The sequence below is a fragment of the Crocuta crocuta genome, unplaced genomic scaffold (genome assembly GCF_008692635.1).
Source record: "Crocuta crocuta isolate KB4526 unplaced genomic scaffold, BGI_CrCroc_1.0 scaffold36, whole genome shotgun sequence".
NCBI classification, from domain to species: domain Eukaryota; kingdom Metazoa; phylum Chordata; class Mammalia; order Carnivora; family Hyaenidae; genus Crocuta; species Crocuta crocuta.
In genome coordinates, this window is record NW_027532203.1 from 11784396 (window position 1) to 11803489 (window position 19094).

General features: G+C 38.8%; 1 protein-coding gene across 1 annotated transcript in view; it reads left to right on the forward strand.

Moving 5' to 3' along the window:
* The window catches only part of MBD2 (methyl-CpG binding domain protein 2), an 88867-nt gene that overhangs the window by 62942 nt on the left and 6831 nt on the right, over positions 1-19094 (forward strand). The window contains exons 6-7 of the mRNA XM_077777557.1: positions 14701-14791; positions 16275-16452. Of these exons, the coding sequence (XP_077633683.1) occupies positions 14701-14791; positions 16275-16452 (269 nt within the window). The remainder of the gene's footprint in view (positions 1-14700; positions 14792-16274; positions 16453-19094) is intronic.

Below are 19094 nucleotides of genomic sequence, written 5' to 3' on the forward strand. Positions count from 1 at the left end.
TGTGGCCTAAAGCTCATGCCAATATCTGTGCTCCCCAGATGCATCCCCCCTACCCTCAGACATCTCACTCAGTGGATTATGTCACCTGTGTACGTTTCACTGTCATCTTCTCTCACTAAACTGGCTTCTTCCCAAAAGCTTTTAAATATACACAGATCTTTCCCATTTTAAAAAGGTATCCATTTTACTCTGTCCCCCTTTTGGGATTTGTTTTCTCTCCTTTCCTTTTACAGTACAACTTCTTGGAATCGTGTCTATTTAATATCTACCTTACCTCTCAGTTTTGATATCTGTAACACCTCTTTTGTTCCCACTGCCACGTGGATGTCTCTCATCAAGACTGCTGATGATCCCTGTTAAATTGGATGGACAACTTTCCACCCTTCAGTCGCAGGACTTAATCTCCTCAGCCTTGGGCACTGTGACTGCCCTGCCTTCTGAAATACTCTTTAATCCTATAATGCTGGGTTTTCCTCCCTTTTGCTTTTTCTCATTCCCCTTCTTAGGTTTCTTTTTCTCTTCCCATCTTTTACAATTGTGGGGCTTCCCAGGGAATACTGTACATTCTTCTCTGTACGTAAAGCCTGTGCAGATGATTTCATTCATTCTCATGGCTTCCATTGTCATCTATATGTTAATGACTTCCAAATCTATGTCTTCATCCTGAGCTTCAGTTGTTTGTATCTATTCATCTATGAACAGTATTTGCTTGCAAGTCTTACCAGCACTTGTAATTCATTTTACAGTCTCCTCCGTCATCCTGTTCAGCTGGCCCTTTCTTCTATGTGCTTAGTTTATCTTAGTGAAAGTACCACTGTCCACCCAGCTGCCTAAGCCAGAGCCCTGAGCATCATCCTAGACTCTTCCCGTCATTTACCCTAAATCTCTAATTAGCCGGCACGTCCCTGACTCTGTCTCCTGAATATTCACTTGCTCTGTCCCTATATCCGTAAATGTCATTTCATCTCATCTCTTTGCTTCTCGTCTTATTGTCTTTAGTTTATTCCTCATATTGCATCCAGAAACTCCACCTGACACAAAGATCTGATAGTGTTATTCTTCCGAAAACCTTTCAGTGATTCCTGTAAATTTTTAGGGCAAAAACCCTAAATATGATGTACAAAGTCAAACACCTAACATGACTTACAAAGTCCTTCATGATTTGGCTTTTGCTTCTCTTTTTGGCTTCACTTCCTTTTCTTGTTCTACATATGAGTCGCATGAAACTTTTTGCAGATTTTTGAACATGCTATTCATTCACTCCACTCCATGCCTGCCCCTAGCCCTTGTGTTCCCTGGTCATATTTCATCCTGTTTTCTTTTCTCCATTTAATTACCTATATTCTACTCCTCCCTCAAGTCTGAACTTAGATACCACTTCACCTGTTAAGAAAGCCTCTGACTGATCAAGTGTGGGTTTAGAGATCCTCCTTAGCGTCTCTCCCTTCTCCTTTTCTGATCTAACCGTATTAATTACTCATCACTTTATCTGCAGTATCTCCATTATATCAGTATTTAATATGCATTTGTTGAGTGAATGAATGAATGAATGAATTTTTTTAATTTAAAAAATCTTTCATTGAGCCTTCAACCTGTGCCAGGCCCTTACTAAGTAGTGGGGATACTATAATGAACAAAGTAACAGCTCCCAATCTCCCGGATGTCACCTTCTACTGTAATAGGAAGAGACAGACGGATACATACATAATGTATCATGGTATGATAAGTGCAGTGAAAAAAAGGCAAAGATTATATGGTCTTCAAAAGCAGAGAAGTTTGGGGGAGAACGTTCTAGACAGAGGTCTTAATCTGGTTATTGTATGTAATATAAAGAATGACTTAAAGGTAGGAAAACACCAAAGAAACTAGGAAATTAGGGCACAAGTGATAAGATTTGCTTCATGCTGGTCATAAAGTAGTTGATGAAATTTCTTGGCTGATCAGCTGTGCTTATGAGAAGAGTCTCAGAATGTAGGTAACTGGGAGAACGATGTCATTGACAGAAATATGGAAATAATCGAAGGGTAGCTCACAGTGGTGGATGAGTACATAGTTCCGTCTCTCTGCTCTCGTGTTCCCAACATAGTTGTAACATGCTTTTGGTTAAATAGTCAGGGTTTACATTATTATGACTGAAAATATTCATGGGTAGGGCAAATAATACCCAATCATCATCAGACTGGCTTTCATAATTTGTTGTTATTAATCTTAAGAATTGTATGCTAGGTTCCTTTATAATTATAGTTAATCTCTCCTAATGTTTTAATATTTCTGACACATGCCCATCAATCCTATTTTTCTTATGCTGAAATCCATGACACCCCTCCTTGTGTTCACCCTGGAGTCCCCTCCACCCCGCTTAGACTGAAGTCATCCTCTGGTCCTGCTGTGTAGTTTCAGCTCCAGGGATTTTCTTTGCTGCACTTCTGCATTGGAATTTTCTGGATTTATGTCTTCCTCTGTCTTAATATACACCCTCCATTGTAACTAATTCTCCAGTACCTTTCTCATAAAATACAGTGGGAGGTAAAGTTTTTGAGAATCTGCATGTTATAAATAACTTTATTCTGCTTGGACACAATCTGGTTTGACTCAGCAGCATTGACTGAAAAGACCATTAGTTTTCATTGCTCTGCAGTGTCACCTCTGTGATAAATGAAATGCAAATAAAAGTCTTTTGAAAGATTTTGGACCCCCAGTTCTATTTTTGGTCTGTGTACACATAATCGATTTCTACACTCAGTTTTTTTTCATTTGTCTGTTTATCTTTCCCACTACCTCCCGTCATCATTACTATAGTTTCATAAGAATTCTTGATACCTGGTCGTATACATTTCCAACTTTGTTAGTCTTGGTTCAAGATTATCTTGGTTAGTTTAGGCTCATTGCATTTCAACATACATTTTAGACTTGTCCAGTCTTTTCCAAAAACTGCTCGGACTGAAATCTATAGGTCAGTTTGGGGGAGAGTTAATCATTTTTACAATATTAAGTCTTAGAATTAACAGGTCTTATATATCCCTCTATTAAAATACAAAATTATATTAAAATTATCATTTTTAGTCTACAGATCTTCTATATCTTTAAAAAATTGCTAGATATTTGGTGTATTTTGATAGTACTCTAAGTGATTACATTAATGTCTTAATTTTCTAGTTGTCTTTTGCTAATAGAAATAAGTTGGTTTTGTAAATTGTACTGATTTATGTTTCTAAGTTCACTTATTAAGTGATCATCGAGTCTCTTCAGCTTTTTACATGAACAAATAAATGTGTCATCTGCAAATGAGAGTTTTACTTATTCCCTGCTACTGACCTTTAAGCTTTTTAATTTTTTTTTTAATTTTTGGTCTTACTTCACTGGCTAGGACTTCCAGTACAGTCTTGAATAGAAATGATAACATGTAAAAAAAAAAAAAAAAAAAAAAAAAAAAAAAAAAATAAAAANGGTTGAAGGAAAAGAGGTGGATGGGGAATGGGCTAAATGGTGATGGAGGCCACTTGTGGTGAGCATTGGGTATTATATGTAAGTGATGAGTCACTAAGTTCTACTCCTGAAAGCAATAACACTATACGTTAACTAATTAGAATTTAAAATAAAAAATATAAAAAACAAAAAAAAAAAAAAAAAAAAAAAAAAAAAAAAAAGAAATGATAACACGTATCCCTGTCCCATTGTGTTACCAGGGAATGGTTTTAATGCTTCTCCATTAAATATACTTGCTGTAGGTTGTTTTTTGTTTTTTGTTTTTTGTTTTTTTTTTTTGGTAAATACCTTTTGTCAGATTAAAGACATTCATTTCTATCCCTAGTTTACTGAGGCTATTTTTCATGAATGGGTATTACATTTTGTCAAATTCTTTTTCTCTACCTAGTAAAGCGCTGAAATGGTTTTTATTCTTTTCTGTTAATATCATGAATTATAGTAATTAGTTTATGTGGTGGCTTGTATTGGTTGATGTTTTTGAATGTTACACAAGCCTTGAATTCTTGTATGAAGCCAAATGTGGTCATGATGTACTATCATTGTTATTGCTGTTTAGATTTGCTGTTATGTAGTTTCGAATTTTTTGCATTTATATTCACTAAAGAGATTGGTTTGCATTTTTCTTTTCTAGTAATTTTCTTCTCAATCTTTAGTATCAGGGTTTTGCTGGCTTTATAAATTAAGCTGGGAGGTGATCCTTCTTTTAATGTTCTTTTAATGGAAGAGTTTGTGTAAAATTGGTACTTTTCTTTATATGTTTGGAAGAATTGTGAGGCATCTTCAGCCTTTTATTTTCTTTTTTTAATGGGAAAGCTTGAAATTACAGAGTCAATTTATTAGGTACACGGTTGAATATTCACATTTTCTATTTTCTTCTTGTATCAGTTTTAAGAATATGTTTTTCTAGGAATTTATGCTTTTCATAATTTTCAAATTTAGTAGTCTAAGACTGTTCATAAAATTTTGACAAGCCCTACATCCCACCTTGTGTAAGTTAGATAGCATTCCTGACAAAATTTAGACTAGCGGCTACAGCAGATGGTACCACACCTCTGTCCCCCTCAAACTCTGAGTTTTGCTGTTTGCTTCATTCTTCCAGCCTCTTGAGCCCAGATTGTTATCTTCTGCCTTAATGAGATCTCACTGAATTGAGCTTTTCCTTGATTTACATAGTAATTTTCTTGTCATGGTCTTACCCTTTCTTCCTGGTCCACTCTGACAAAATAAGGAGGTAGCTTGGATTTGACTTTTGATGTTTGCAGGCCATGGTATTTAACTTAAGTTGTTTTTGCTAACCAGAACTAGACAACTCAGATATCAAATGGGGTTGGTTTGAAATAGAGCACTTTATAAACTGGCCAGTGAATTCCTTCTGGGCAGGAAACATCATTCCTCTGGATAGCCCTAACCCAGTGTCTTGCAATTTAGCTTTTCATGAGTAAGGGAATATAAAGTGCACATTTTCTGGCTTTTGCTTTAGTCTACAAATATATGACAAGGTCCTTTGTTCTTTGATTAGATTTAGCAAAAGCCTTAGAAAAGTGAATCAAATTCATTGAATTTATGAAATCCTAACATTAGAAAATGAGAAATTCAACAAAAATTATTTAGTTTCAAAGAATTTTCTCATTATCAGTGTTTTGATGACCTTCTGAGATGGTTAAGACTGTTGTTAGTATTTCTATTTTACTAGGGAAAATGCATCCAAGGACGTTAAGTGACTTGCCCAAAACAGCACATCTATATAATAGTTGAGTCAGGACTAAAACATTTCAGCTCCCAACCAGTGTCTTTCTGTGACCATGTACTCCTACTTAGCTACAAATTCATCCCTAAAACATTTGAGTGCCAACTCTATGTCTAACATCATGCTCTTGATAGAGGTAAAGATTCTGTAGACTAATGCTCTTAAAATGGTGAGATGTTAAAGGTAACTTTTGGTTCTTCTGTTTTACAAAAAAGTGTTTTGTCCTCAGACACTTTATTTTTTAATGTTTATTTCTGAGAAAGGCGCGCGCGCGCGCACGCGCACACACACACACACACACACACACACACACACACAGAGTGTGAGTGGGGGAGGGGCAGAGAGAGAGGGAGACACAGAATCAGAAGCAGGCTCCAGGCTCTGAGCTGTCAGCACAGAGCTGGATGCAGAGATCTAACTCACGAACAGTGAGATCATGATCCGAGCCGAAGTCGGATGCTTAACCGACTGAGCCACTCAGGTGCCACTTGTCCTCAGACACTTTAAAAGGTGTATCACATTATGCATTTTATTATATATTTTTTATATTTTTATTTTTTATTTACATTTATGCACTTTAAAGATTTGTTTTAGGAAAAAAATGCTCATAGCCTTATTTCTTTGACTGTTACCATTAGAAATTTTAATTTGTTGCCTAATAGTAATAGAAAATACAGAAATGTAAAGAGAACCGTCATGAAAGGCAGACTTTCTTAAGTCTTCTGCAGCAAGTGATTCAACAGTGAAGCATAGCAAAAAAGGCTTGAATTAGGAGTTGGGTTTGGTAATTACAGGTTCCTGAGACCTCGGGCAGGTCAGTGTTACTAAGAGAAATAGAGTCTAGGAGGATGAGAATGGATGGAAGGTGGAGAGATGAGAGGGAAAGTTTCTCTCCTTGTAGAAGGAGGAAGGTTTAGCTAGTTTGAGGGAGAAGAAGTGTGCACAAGGACGTTTTTTAGGTTATCAGTGTTGGAGTGTATCTATCTCTTCAGGGGAAGAAGCCCAAGGAGAGGAAGAGGGAAAATGGAAAATGTGGGAGAAGTTGGGCAAATTGTCGGGGTAAAATCAGGAGGAGGCAGTATTACCAAGAGCCCTGTGTAGAGGTAGTCTTAGAAGGGCAGCAGGGTGCTTACTCCTCTGAGACAGGAGATAAGTCAAGGAAGGCTAAGTGGCCCAGAGGGGATGTACTATGGAAGGGATACTGTGGAAGGGCCCTTAAGCTGGAGCTCCTGGCTTTTCTGGTGGCACAGAGTCTGTTGTTACCGTTTCTCGGCATAGGAACTAACATTCAGCTTGTGGTACATATTTAAAATAAACAGTGAGAAATAGGACTTCAGCTATACGGGGGTTTTAGTAGAACTTTGCTTATTTTCATGACTGAAATTTCAGTGTGTTTCTATGTAGTCAGTTTTTTTTATTGGAGATTATAATTTCAAGAGGTAAGGGAGGATGCATTTTAAAACAATATATGAGCGCTAAATTCAGTTATAAGTTGTTGTGTGGTTCAGTGTGATGAGATGCTTTCAATTTAGAATTGTCCAGGCCCTACCTATAGGTACATATAAAGATCTTATGGAAACTAACATGTTCAAGATCAACCTTTCATTCTGTTTTGTTGCTCTACCTTGAATACTTGGGAGGCCTAAAATCGTTCTGAACGGAGATGTGCCTTTCTCTGTAATCAGTGGCAGATTTGCACGTGCAATATGGTCTCTCATCCTTTGGTAATAACAGAAAACTCCTAAAATCTGTCGTACAGAATCTTTCCAACTTATGAGTTGGGATATAAAGTGTCATGCTTCAGTTGTTTGGAACTCTACATCTTCCAGCAGAGATCATATATTCTAAATGGTTCTAACGTCCCAGACCAGTCTGTAAAGACCACTTATTCTTAGTTGTGTCTGAATTATTAAAAATAATTGCTGTTTATAACCATGTTTCTATCTTGAAGTGCCTTAAATTTCAACTCTTAAGAAAGGTTTCTCCCACCTCTGCTTTATCTTACTCACGCCCTCATCTGGCCGTGACAAAAGAGGCACCAAGCTAGCTCCAGGCCACTTAGGGAGGTTCTTACAAGGTCCAGGAGTTAGAAGCTGGGACTCTTGAAAGTTGAGAAAGGGGCCAGCTGCAGTCGTGGCGTGTGCCAGTGGAGGGCTCTTCTTTCCATCCAGCTGTGAGGTTTGGGCCGCTTGCGTTGTAAACCTCCCATCCTGCCCTCTGTCTTTCTCTGGACCAGAGGTTCTCAGCCAGACCTGATTTTGTACCGCCTCCCCACCCCCACCCCCCCAATACTCAGGGAAATTTGACAATGTCTGGAGACACCTTTGGTTGTCACAGCTGGGGGGGGTGCTGCTGGTATAGCAGATACAGGCCAGGGATGCTGCTGAGCACCCACAAGGGAGAATTTTCCAACCCAAAATGTTAATAAGGCCAAGACTGAGAAGCTACTTTACACCCATTGTTCCTGGTTCAAGTCGTCATCTCCGGCCGCCNCTCCTACCTTCTATTCTTGAAATAAGCTGAGAGACTTTTTGAGGTTTTTCTAAGGGCTTTACTATCATCACAACATGGAAATAGATGGAGTAAAAATAACACAAGAAAATTACAGTTTCAGGAAATCTTAATTAAAAGCTACTCATGTTATTCACTGGACTTTAAATAGAACAAAATTCTGATCCTTCTCGAGGCTCTGTCCGTTCTTCCCCAATGTGGTTTCTTCACTGCCTGGGCTTCCCTCCTTCCTCACCCCTACTGCTCAACTGAGAAGAGCCTTGGCAGTGATCCTTTCATGGACTTCCGGATGAGAACTGGCAGGAGGGATGAAAGATCCTATTTTACAGGGGGTTAAGGGAAGGCTCTTCTGTATTGCATGGGTTTAGCCTGGTTGAATGCTAACTTGCTGTTGTGAAATTCTTAATACTTTTTGAACAAGGGACCTCACCTTTTCATTTGGTACTGGGTCCTGCAAATGTGGCTGGTCCTGCTCACCAGTGTTCTCCCGACCAGCTTTGGTCTAGGTGAGAGGCACTGGCTTAGATGAGAAGAGGAAAAAGATTCTTGTAGCAAGAAAACCCCAGCTGAAAATCTGGGAAGGAAGAGCAGATTTGTATGCATGTGCTCAGTCTTCATGTATGAATACTCACCTTTGAGAGCTGATTAATTTCTGATTTGTTTATATTTGTTAATTGTAATAAGGTGACCAGCTGCTTGTTGAATGCTATTGTCTGTATGATCAGTGTGCTGAAAGACTTGTGGAAAAAATGTGGGAAAATGGTATTTGCTCTGTAGTAGACATGTTCAGGTTGTTTGTAAAACCTCCTCATTTAGTTTCTGTAATCCTTTGAGATTGTTTTAATTGTCCTTTTCCATAGAATTGGAACTGATATCGAGACAGGTTGAGTTGTTTAACTTTGTAAAGCTAGTAAGTGACAAAGCAAGTGGCTTTGAACATAAGCCCACTAACATTTACTCTGCTACTCAGAAGTTAAATCTTCTGTCCTCTGAGTTGACTGTCAAGTTGTCAACTTGATGTTATGAGTATAAATAGAAGGTCAATTTCTTTTCATTAGTGAATGTTTTATAAACACGACACAGACACATGAGTGCTTTTCAAATTAAATATAATGGATGAAAATAATACGGGTATATTTGATCTACATACTTTTCAATGTTTCATGAGAAATAGATATTATTATAATTAACCTAAAACAGTGTTCTTACAGAAAAATTTTTTCTATACGAAAAAAAGCCTTCAGTTACATATGCTTAGTAAATCACAGCCTCTCTCCTGTTTTATGAAATACCTGTTACCGCTGTGTTGTTAGTGGGATTTATCTGAAAATGTTTTCTTGGAGTAGGGGTTCTTAGACTTTAATTTCCATCTACCAGATAAAAATTTGATATTCAGTGGGGTTGATATTTGCAATTAGTTCTAAGAAAGTTCATTTGCAGAGAATATATATTAACAACAATTCTTCGGTTTTTATCATGGATAGTACAAGACTAGGTCTCTTAATTCTGCCTGAGGAGGGGGCAGGCATCAGCACAGATTGCCTGCAATTGACAATTTACACAGTATTACGTAACAGGCAGATGAACTAAGAGTCACTTGATACTTTTCTTCATATTTATTGAACTTCTGTCAGCCTGTGACTTCACGAACGGAATGAGCTGAGGCCCGTTACCTTACGATCTAACACAGAGCCAAGTGTGGAAATGCCCTTCCAGAGCTTTTATTGTTAAGATCAGGGCTGTTTAATCAGACTGACCTGAGTTGCAATTCGAGTTGCACCACTGACTAGTTACATAACCTTTGGTAAGTAACTATATGTGGGACTAGTAATGTCTTCTTCAAAATGCTGTAGGAAAGATTAATAGGACCTCTGTATGCAATGCACTGAGCACAGGGCCAGGCCTGTGGAAGGGCTTGGGGGTAAGTGGTAGTTGTCCTCTTCTCCTTCTCTTAACTCCACCTAGAGAATGTGCGCGGGCACCCACAGAACTTGAGGCCAGCCCTTTCTCTATTTACACCCAAACAATTTGGTATACTCTTAAATATACTTTGACACATGTCTTCCTATAATGAAAAAGAGAAAGGCAAATATCTTCCTCCAGTGCTCTGTAAGAACAGAACAGAATAATATATTTTACTTTCTGATATACTCGGGAATAAAACTCGGAGATCTTGGTGGTAAGTATATACCAGCCCTATGTGTGCACCACCATTCTTTCAACACCAACCACACCAGTCTTTCTTAAACTGAGATCCCTGGGCCTGTGTCAGAATCACCTAAGACACTTGTAAATAAAAATAAATCTAGCCTCATACCCCCAGACCTACCGAACAGAATCTCTAGGACTGATACCCTAGAGAATGTACATTTAAAATATGCTACTCTGGTTATTCCTCTGTATAAGAACACTTAGAAATACTGACCTATACTCTCTGTCTCACTTCCTTGCCTTTGCTTAAGTGATTTCTTTGGCTTAATGTAGTCTTTCCTCCTCTGTAGAATTCTTACACTTTTTGTTTGTTTGTTTGTTTGAGCTACCTCTTCCTAAAAGCCTTCCGAGATTCTTCAAAATTGATCATTTTGTAGCTTCTTTGTTGGGGGTATCACAGTCTGTCTTGTAGAGTTTTGCTAGTTTCCCAACAAGTAGTTAAGCTCCTGAAGGGCAGTGATACCAGCTATCCTGATAACTATCCTCAGTGCCTGGCAAATTACTTTGTGTGTAATGGGTGCTAAAAGAATATTTGTTGAATCTGGAGTGATCCTCTAATTACTTTTTTCCAGTAAACCATCTTGTTCTGATTTCCCCAGAAGAGCACAGATTCCTTCATGGTACACATGATCAAGCTCAGGGTGAGAAAGGACAGTACTAATAAACATGACTAGCCCGAGTTCCTAGTGCATCAGAACAGGGATGGTGTGTGTGTTTGCGTATGGTTGTGAGGAGTTGCTTTGCAGTCCCTGTTTCTTCCTCCTCCTCTTTTTTAGATATCTTCTGTAAGGCAAGTTGAACAAATCTCCCAAAGTCCCAGTTAAATCCACAGCAGTTAAGAAAAGAAAATGCTACAGTTGTATTCTGGGTTGGTTTACTTTTCAAAAAACAGATTTGATCATTTTACTAAAGAAACAGCTTTCATAACATAATCCTGTTTGTCCGCTGGGACTCCAAGATAGAAGTACATGCATTTTCATGGACATGAACTCCATTTTCCGAGGAAGGGATTCCTCCAAAGCTGTACTGACCCCTGTCACTGATATTTTCAACACTTTTGTGGTTTTAGATGACTTTTAATCCCCAGCCTCTGCTTCTCAATCATCCAGTCTACTGGATCGGCCATTGCCCAGACTGTTGGCAATGTCGTGTACACATGGGCTCTCTCTCCAGTTTTCTTTCTTTTTTTTTTTAATTCTTTTTTTAATGTTTTATTTATTTTGAGAGAGAGAGCATGAGCAGGGGAGGGTCAGAGAGAGAGGAAAATACAGAATCTGAAACAGCCTCAGGCCCTGAACAAGCTGTCAGCACAGAGCCCAATGCGGGGCTTGAACCCATGAACCGTGAGATCATGACCTGAGCTGAAGTCGGACGCTTAACTGACTGAGCCACCCCGGCACCTCTCCAGTTTTCTTATATACTGGAGGGTGATAAGGAAAACAAGGTATTAGAGGCACCTGGAGGGTCTAATTAGTGGGGACTTGGAATATAATAGCTGAGGGAGATAGCACATTTTGGGAGTTTCTCCAAATATTAAATCACTGCTCCTTAAAAGTATTATATTGATTATTTGGCCTCACATCCAGGCAACAAGGTTACATTGAGACTATCATTGGATTTGGCAGGTGAAATCAGATTTTCAGTGGGTAAGTTAGGATTTATGAAAGCAGTAGTGCTTTACGAAGGTGCGGTGGAAGAGATGAGATAGCTGTCACAGAGGGAAACTCCTTACACAGTTAATGTAGTAAGTCCAGATGGCCACAATTTGTCACCTAATGAAAACATAGAATTCATAAATGAGCAGATCAGAAAATTGTAAAGTTAGGCAGAGGAAGACTTCTCCCTTCGCTGTACCTCTCCACAGCATGTGGGAGTTATAAAATGTCCAGAGAGAAAGAGAAAAGGTTATTGAGTTTGGTGACAGGAGCTGACTGCCTCCAAGAGTAAATTTGGTGAAAATTCATGGAGTATGGGACAGAGTGAGTGCATATCCGTCATTTCTTGAGGAACTGGCTTGGAAAGTAAAGAAAATGATAATCCTAGCAGCTGGATAACCACAGTACAATTGCAGTACCCAGAGAATTCCCTTGTGCTGACCCTTTCAGACCCCACCCCCCACCCCTAATCCCTGGCAGCCACCCCAGTAGGTTTTCTTTCTCAGAATGTCCTGTAAATTGAATCATATAGCCTGTAAATGACTAGCCTCTTTCACTTAGCATAATGCATACATCAATTTTAAAAATATTTCAGAATGTAAAGAAAACAGGTGGGAGCCTGAGAAGATCAATGTAGGGAACATGAGTTAGGAACATATGGATTTGTAAACAGATACTTATCTTATGAAAACTGTTGGGAGTTCTCACAAAAATTAGGTGAGCTGATAGTGTTGCATGAGTGGTGGAAAGGGTGGAGAGCGGGGCAGTGGTGACCTGCACTCACTGTATGTTTTCTTCTATCAAACAAGCCTTTTTTCCTTCTCCCCCACCCCCCACCTCCGCTGGGGCGCACGAGTGGGAGCAGAAACACACACTCACCTACACACATCTACCTACATAAATCCATGTGTCTCCATTCTCATGATGTAAGCATTTCGTTTATACAGAGGTCATCGGTGCACATCATATTCACCTTCAGACTTAGCTGAGGGCTGTTAGATGGCATGTGGTGATACCAGGACTTGTAATCTGGAGCCATACACTTGTTTCTCAGTCCAGGGTTTATTTTGCAAAATTTTCCTTTCTAAATTTTGTATCGTTTTCCTTTCAGTTAATAGGAATGTAAAAATTAGGAATTAAAAATTATAGAATGTAAAAAATTGATGTCTAGCATTGGAATTTTATGTAAAATATCAGTGTATAAAATATTAGTAATCACATATGTATGTAATCTCTATACTTTGTTTTTTGGTAGTGTTGATTTATTTTGCAAATTAAGTTATAATTTTATTTTAAAGGCACTTCCTAATCTCATACTCACTGATTCCTCTGAATACTTTTTCTTGTTCATTAGGAGTTAACTGGTTTTTGTTTTCCTTGTTTTTTTTCCCCCCACAGTTGTGATAATCAATGCACAGATGATATTATATCCCACAAAAAGAAAATAGCAGGTGGGGTTTCTTGGGACATTTATCACATTTATCAATTATTACCTTCACCTGTTTTTCACCCATGATAATTAATGCATTCATGTCCTCATATACCATGACCACATATTCTGCTGATGATGTAACTTATAGGGCGGTGTAAGGAGTTGTTACCATATACCAAAGGTCTTCAGAGGAGAGTGAAGCATTCTATTGCAGGTTACTCTTGGTGCTAGCAATGAGTTTATTAAAGATTCAGCATGTAACTCTTCTGCCGTAAAGAGATTTTATTGTATCTTGCATTTGTCTGGAGGGCAGTTACCTGATTCTTCTCATATATCTAAAAGTCAGAATATATGCCCTCAGAGTGGTCAAAATTTGCTAAAAGTAAATATGATAAACCTTGTGCCTAACTCCCCATGCCAGGTGCTTTACATACATTGCCTTATTTAATCCCCACATTAATCTTATGTGGTCCTCATTACTGTCAGATTTTACAGAAGAGGCATTTGAAAGGTTTAGATCCCTAGAACTGGGGTTTCAACTTGGGTTTATGTGCCCCTCAGGATCATTCTGAGTCCTTTATTCCCATATTCAGGCGTTCAATATTTTTTTCAGTACCAGTGTTTTTTTTAGTATCTACTTTTGACAAGACTCAAGTATCTGGGATTAAAGACAAATATTCAGAGTCCTAAGGAATTCCTTTATCTGTTTCTTATTTTGTTTTGTTTTGTTTGTTTATTTGGCTACAGTGAATAAGAAACAGACTAGAAAAGAGATAAGTATTGAGCACAGAGACACAGTATATCTCATCTACTGACACATTCACGGGGCAGCATGTAGTTGGAGCTCAGTAAATATATGTTGAACAGATGAATGACATTATTGAGAAGTAATAGCTAACTAAGAGAGGAAATAGAGTATAGAAAGGTTATAAAGATCAAACAGAACTGTCTTGGACCGTTTAGTGTTTGAATAAGCAATTGCATACCTCAGTGGCCCCAGAGAGTATGAGAGCCTTCAGTGTGCTGGCGGACTCATGTCCAGAATGATGACATGGGGCCACTAAGTGACTAAGTGATCTGGGCTGTGTGCAACAGGGAGAAAGTCACCCATGTACGTGACCCCCTGTTCAAAAAGCAAGGAAGTATGCAAAACATTTTAGAAAAGTTTTCATAAAAACTGGCTCTTTTTGTCAAGCCTTAAGTACTAAACTTCAGTTTTGGGGAAGAATCACACAGGTGGAGGAGCTCTTTACCTAATGATATTGGAGAAAGGGGTATTTATAATTTGTTTTCTTTCCCTGATAAATTATAACATTAAATTTTCATACCAAATGAATCTGTAATAATTCACGTTATAGTCTTTGGAAGATACCTTATGAAGTACTATACATAATATACAGCATATAAAAATCTATCGTACTGTATGTAACAAGTGAATAGATTGCATGAATAAGAAAACATTTTTTGACTAATATCATTTGAAAGAATTATGACATGTTGCAATAATTCATATTTGGAGTATCATTTAGTATACATAAGGACAAAAGTGGGGAAATTAGGAAAGTCTTGAAATGATTTCAATTTCATCATTCAGCAGCATCGATGCGCTACTTTCTTGTTCCAAGAATGTCTATTAACAGTGATGTTTTGCCTTACAGCTTTTCTGGGAGAAGAGGCTACAAGGACTTAGTGCATCAGATGTAACAGAACAAATTATAAAAACCATGGAACTACCTAAAGGTCTTCAAGGTATTATCCAAATTCAGTTGAGCAGTACCTACTATGTGCCTGGCTCTGTGTTAGATGCTGTAGGAGTCAGAAATGATTGAGACAGGGTCTTTACTTTGGGGGATTGTGTGCCTTTCTGGAAGATGTACCTCTTGTGTTGTTGTAAACCCAGGGAGAATGTACTTGAAGAGCTTGTGTGTTGCAGGGACATTTCAGATTTTTTTTTCTGTGTAAAAGTTGTGGCTTAAGGTCAGGTTCATTGTAGAAATCAACCATGTGCTGCCTTAAGAACCAGATGCAGCCGAGTGACAGAATTTCTCTAGCTTCCTGCTCAAAGCAGCATCTGGCCGCAATGCGTGCTCTTTCACTCTTCCTTTTGTCCGAAGAACAGCTTTACCTCTAACAACTCTTTGCCTCTTCCTGCACAGACTGCTGCTGCATGTAGTAGTGGGAGCAGATGCACTTTGTTCCAGTAACAGCAGCAAGTGGGGTCTGGGGGGTGTAGAAATCAGTTAAATAGTGTGCCTGTCATATCACGTGTTAATTCCAATTCTAGAGAATCGTTACTTTTCAAGTATTAGAAGTTTAGCTTCTAAATGTTGGTATTCAAAAATTCTCATAATCAATGGTTAGAACCTTATACGTCCCTCTGTTTTCTTGGAAATTATTGCTTTCACTGGTTTAAGAAGTTTAGGACTTTAAGCAGTGCACTTAAATGCGGTCCTAGTGCCAGTCTCCTACAGGTAGTAAGATGTGCAATTATTAATTTATTAACTTGGATATTTTGTTAGGTATTTGAAAAAGATGTGAAAGCTGCAGGTACAGCAAGCTTGCTTTGCCTTTTCCTTCGCAGTCCCAATCAAAAGAAAAGTGTTGACGTATTGCCAGAAATGAATGTTGGAACCTACAGGAGAAACTATTCTAGGACTAGAGGGATGCATTAATAGGGAAACTCGAATAGCATGTGACTTTAGAAGGTATTTGGATCATGAAAATAATTGACCCTGCTCAAGGAAATGTAGCCAACTTTAAACAGTTTAGTACCTTGGAAAATGCATTTTGAAGTTATGTTAAAGTTTTATTAAAATGCCCAGCCATTTTGATACTATTTTTTTTTTAATCTTTATTTTATTTTTGAGAGAGAGAGAGAGACAGAGTGGGAATGGGGGAGGTGCAGAGAGAGAGGGAGACACAGAATCTGAAGCAGGCTCCAGGCTCTGAGCTGTCAGCACCGAGCCCGATGTGGGGCTCAGACTCAGGGACCATGAGATCATGACCTGAGCCAAAGTTGGATGCTCAACCCACTGAGCCACCCAGGTGCCCCTGTTATTATTTTTTTTTAGTGTTAATTTTTTCGTATATGATAACTGTTCAGTAGATACGATACTATCCTTTTAAATATATGATCCCAAACATAAAAATATCAATTGGTTTAGGTTATATAAGATTTGCTGATTAGCCGATCTAGAAATTTCCTTTAACTAGTGTGTATTTCTAATCGCAGGAGTTGGTCCAGGTAGTAATGACGAGACCCTCTTATCTGCTGTTGCCAGTGCTTTGCACACAAGCTCTGCACCAATCACAGGGCAAGTCTCCCCTGCTGTGGAAAAGAACCCCGCTGTTTGGCTGAACACATCTCAACCCCTCTGCAAGGCTTTCATTGTCACAGATGAAGACATTAGGTAAGGCGGTTTTAATGTGACTTCTAAAACTCGTTTTTTTATATTTGATAAACTTTATACTGCCTTTTCATTTCTGTGGCACATCTGGTAAGTGATGAATCCATCAGAAAATTACACTTTTTTTTTTTTAAACAGCTCTTTTGTGAAATTATTGGAAGGTGATATAGGACATTTAAAACAAATACATGCTGGAAAATAGGTGGAAGTATCATCATAGTCATGTCCGAAGGACACATCACCTGTACTCTGCGCATTGGTACTGCAGTGTCTTTTGCACTTTGGTGTTCTGCCTTTCTGCTCGAAAGAACCCCTTTCATTCAGTGATGCCTTTTGTGATTGCTTTCTGCATTGGTTTGCCTGGAGACCAAGCTCTTCTTTAAAGTAGATTGTAACCATGTTGCTTTAAGCTGAGTTGCGCTTTCAAAGGTCACTTTGCTTATCTTGATTATGTTTACTCTCTTAAGCTCAGTTTAAAGATTTATTTATTTCTACTTCATCTTGTTTCAAGTAAAGATTTAAGGTGGCCACACACACACACACACACACACACACACAAGCAAGATGAGAAGCAAATATCAAACAAAGGGTAAAGCATAAAGTGGTAAAACAGCCAGGAGTAAGGAGAGGATATAAAGACTTCATTTCCTAACATCTTTTACTTTAAGACTGCACTGCAAATTAGGGTTTTAGCAGCAAATAGTGAAAAAGTGTACAATTCAGATTGATAATACCCAGAAAGTATGAGCAAACCATTGCTCAAAAGAAGCAAACTATTCCAGATATTCAAACCAGAAAGAAATTCTTATATGGGATTTATGAACTGGAGTATCATTGCCTTATAATGAGATTGTAGTGTATTGTATTTTCTTTAAAAATAGGACAATGCGTATCCTTCACTATTTCTATCCTCTGAACGTTAAATCAGAAAGTTTTATTGGAGTATTATTTCTAGACAAAACCAGCAGGTGGCAGTTTTGAATCATAAAATTTTAAAATATGTTTTATATTTGTATTTTTTCCTAAGCCCATGAAAAGTTGGCATGAAAATGTTTTTAATGCATGACTCAATCTAGGTTTGTAATTGGAAAGCCCTTGCTAGGTTTTAAAGTAGTTCCTTTTGCAAAGATGTAAAATGACTCAAAGTTGCATTCTTGTGCATTGATTGCATTGAATTTAATTGATCAGCTTTAAAAAAAATTTTTTTAATGTTTTACTTATTTCTGAGCGAGAGAGAGAAAGAGAGCGACAACGTGAGCAGGGGAGGGTCAGAGAGAGGGAGACAGAATCTGAAGCAGGCTCCAGGCTCTGAGCTGTCAGCACAGAGCCCGACACGGGGCTTGAACCCACGAACCATGAGATCATGACCTGAGCCAAAGTCAGACGCTTAACCGACAGAGCCACCCAGGCGTCCCAATCAGCTTATTTTTTTTAAAAAGAAAGACAAAATGTAAAATCAAGAGGAAGAATCAACTTACCCTTTGGATTATTCTTACCCGTGAGGAAGCAAATTACTCTGGAGACAAGCTCTTACCTGTCTAATGAGCACCTGGGACAGGAGGGCTTCTGCCAGTGCGCTGTGGGCGTCCCGAGGGCCTCTGGGGGGTGTCCCGGGAACAGGAATGCCAGTGGCTTCAGCAACAGGTGTTTGGATCGTAGAGGAGACTGTCTCAAAGCAAATCTCCATGATTTCCTTGTGGGGTAAACTTGTTTAACAGATTACCCATTTGATTTAATTGTCATAACAGAAATTATTATGCAGACATTTCTTGTTGAATTAGTACAGGTTCAAAATAAATTACTGCAAATGGAATTGTTACCCTTTTTCTTTCTTTCTTTTTTTAATGTTTTATTTATTTCTAGGAGAGAGAGAGAGAGAGACAGCGTGAACAGGGGAGGGTCAGAGAGAGAGGGAGTCACAGACTGAAACAGGCTCCAGGCTCTGAGCTGGCAGTCAGCACAGAGCCCGACGCGGGGCTCGAACCCACAAACCACGAGATCATGACCTAAGCGAAAGTTGGACGCTTAACCAACTAGGCCACCCAGGCGCCCCACCCTTTTTCTAATTGTGCAGCCAATATTCTGTTTAATTAATTAATTATTTAGTTAGTTGAGAGAGAGGATGAGGGGGCAGAGAGAGAGGGGGACAGAGGATCTGAAGCAGGCTTTGCACTGACAGAAGTGAGCCCAACGCAGGGCTCGAACTGACAAACTGTGAGATCATAACCTGAGCCAAAGTCAGACACTCAACTGACTGAGCTACCCAGGCTCCCTGCCAATATTCTGTTTATATTAAACTTCAGCTAAAGATCTAAACATTATATATATATTTTTTCCAGCATATTCATGAACATTTTAATCCTTGGATGTTTTTTAATAGGAGTAACAGGTCCTCACAAACTCAGCAACCTAAAACACCTACCCATATACAGCTTCCAGTTTTGTAGGCCAGAAGCGTGGGCTGGACGCAGTGGATTCTCTGCGCAGGATCTTTAAAGGCTGAAACCAAAGTGTTGGTTGGACTGCATTCCCTTCTAAGATCCTCTTTCAAGCTCCTATGATTATTGCAGAATCCATTTCCTTGCACTGTAGGACTGGGGCCTCTGGTGTCTTGTTGGATGCGGATTCCCAGCCGTTAGAGGCTG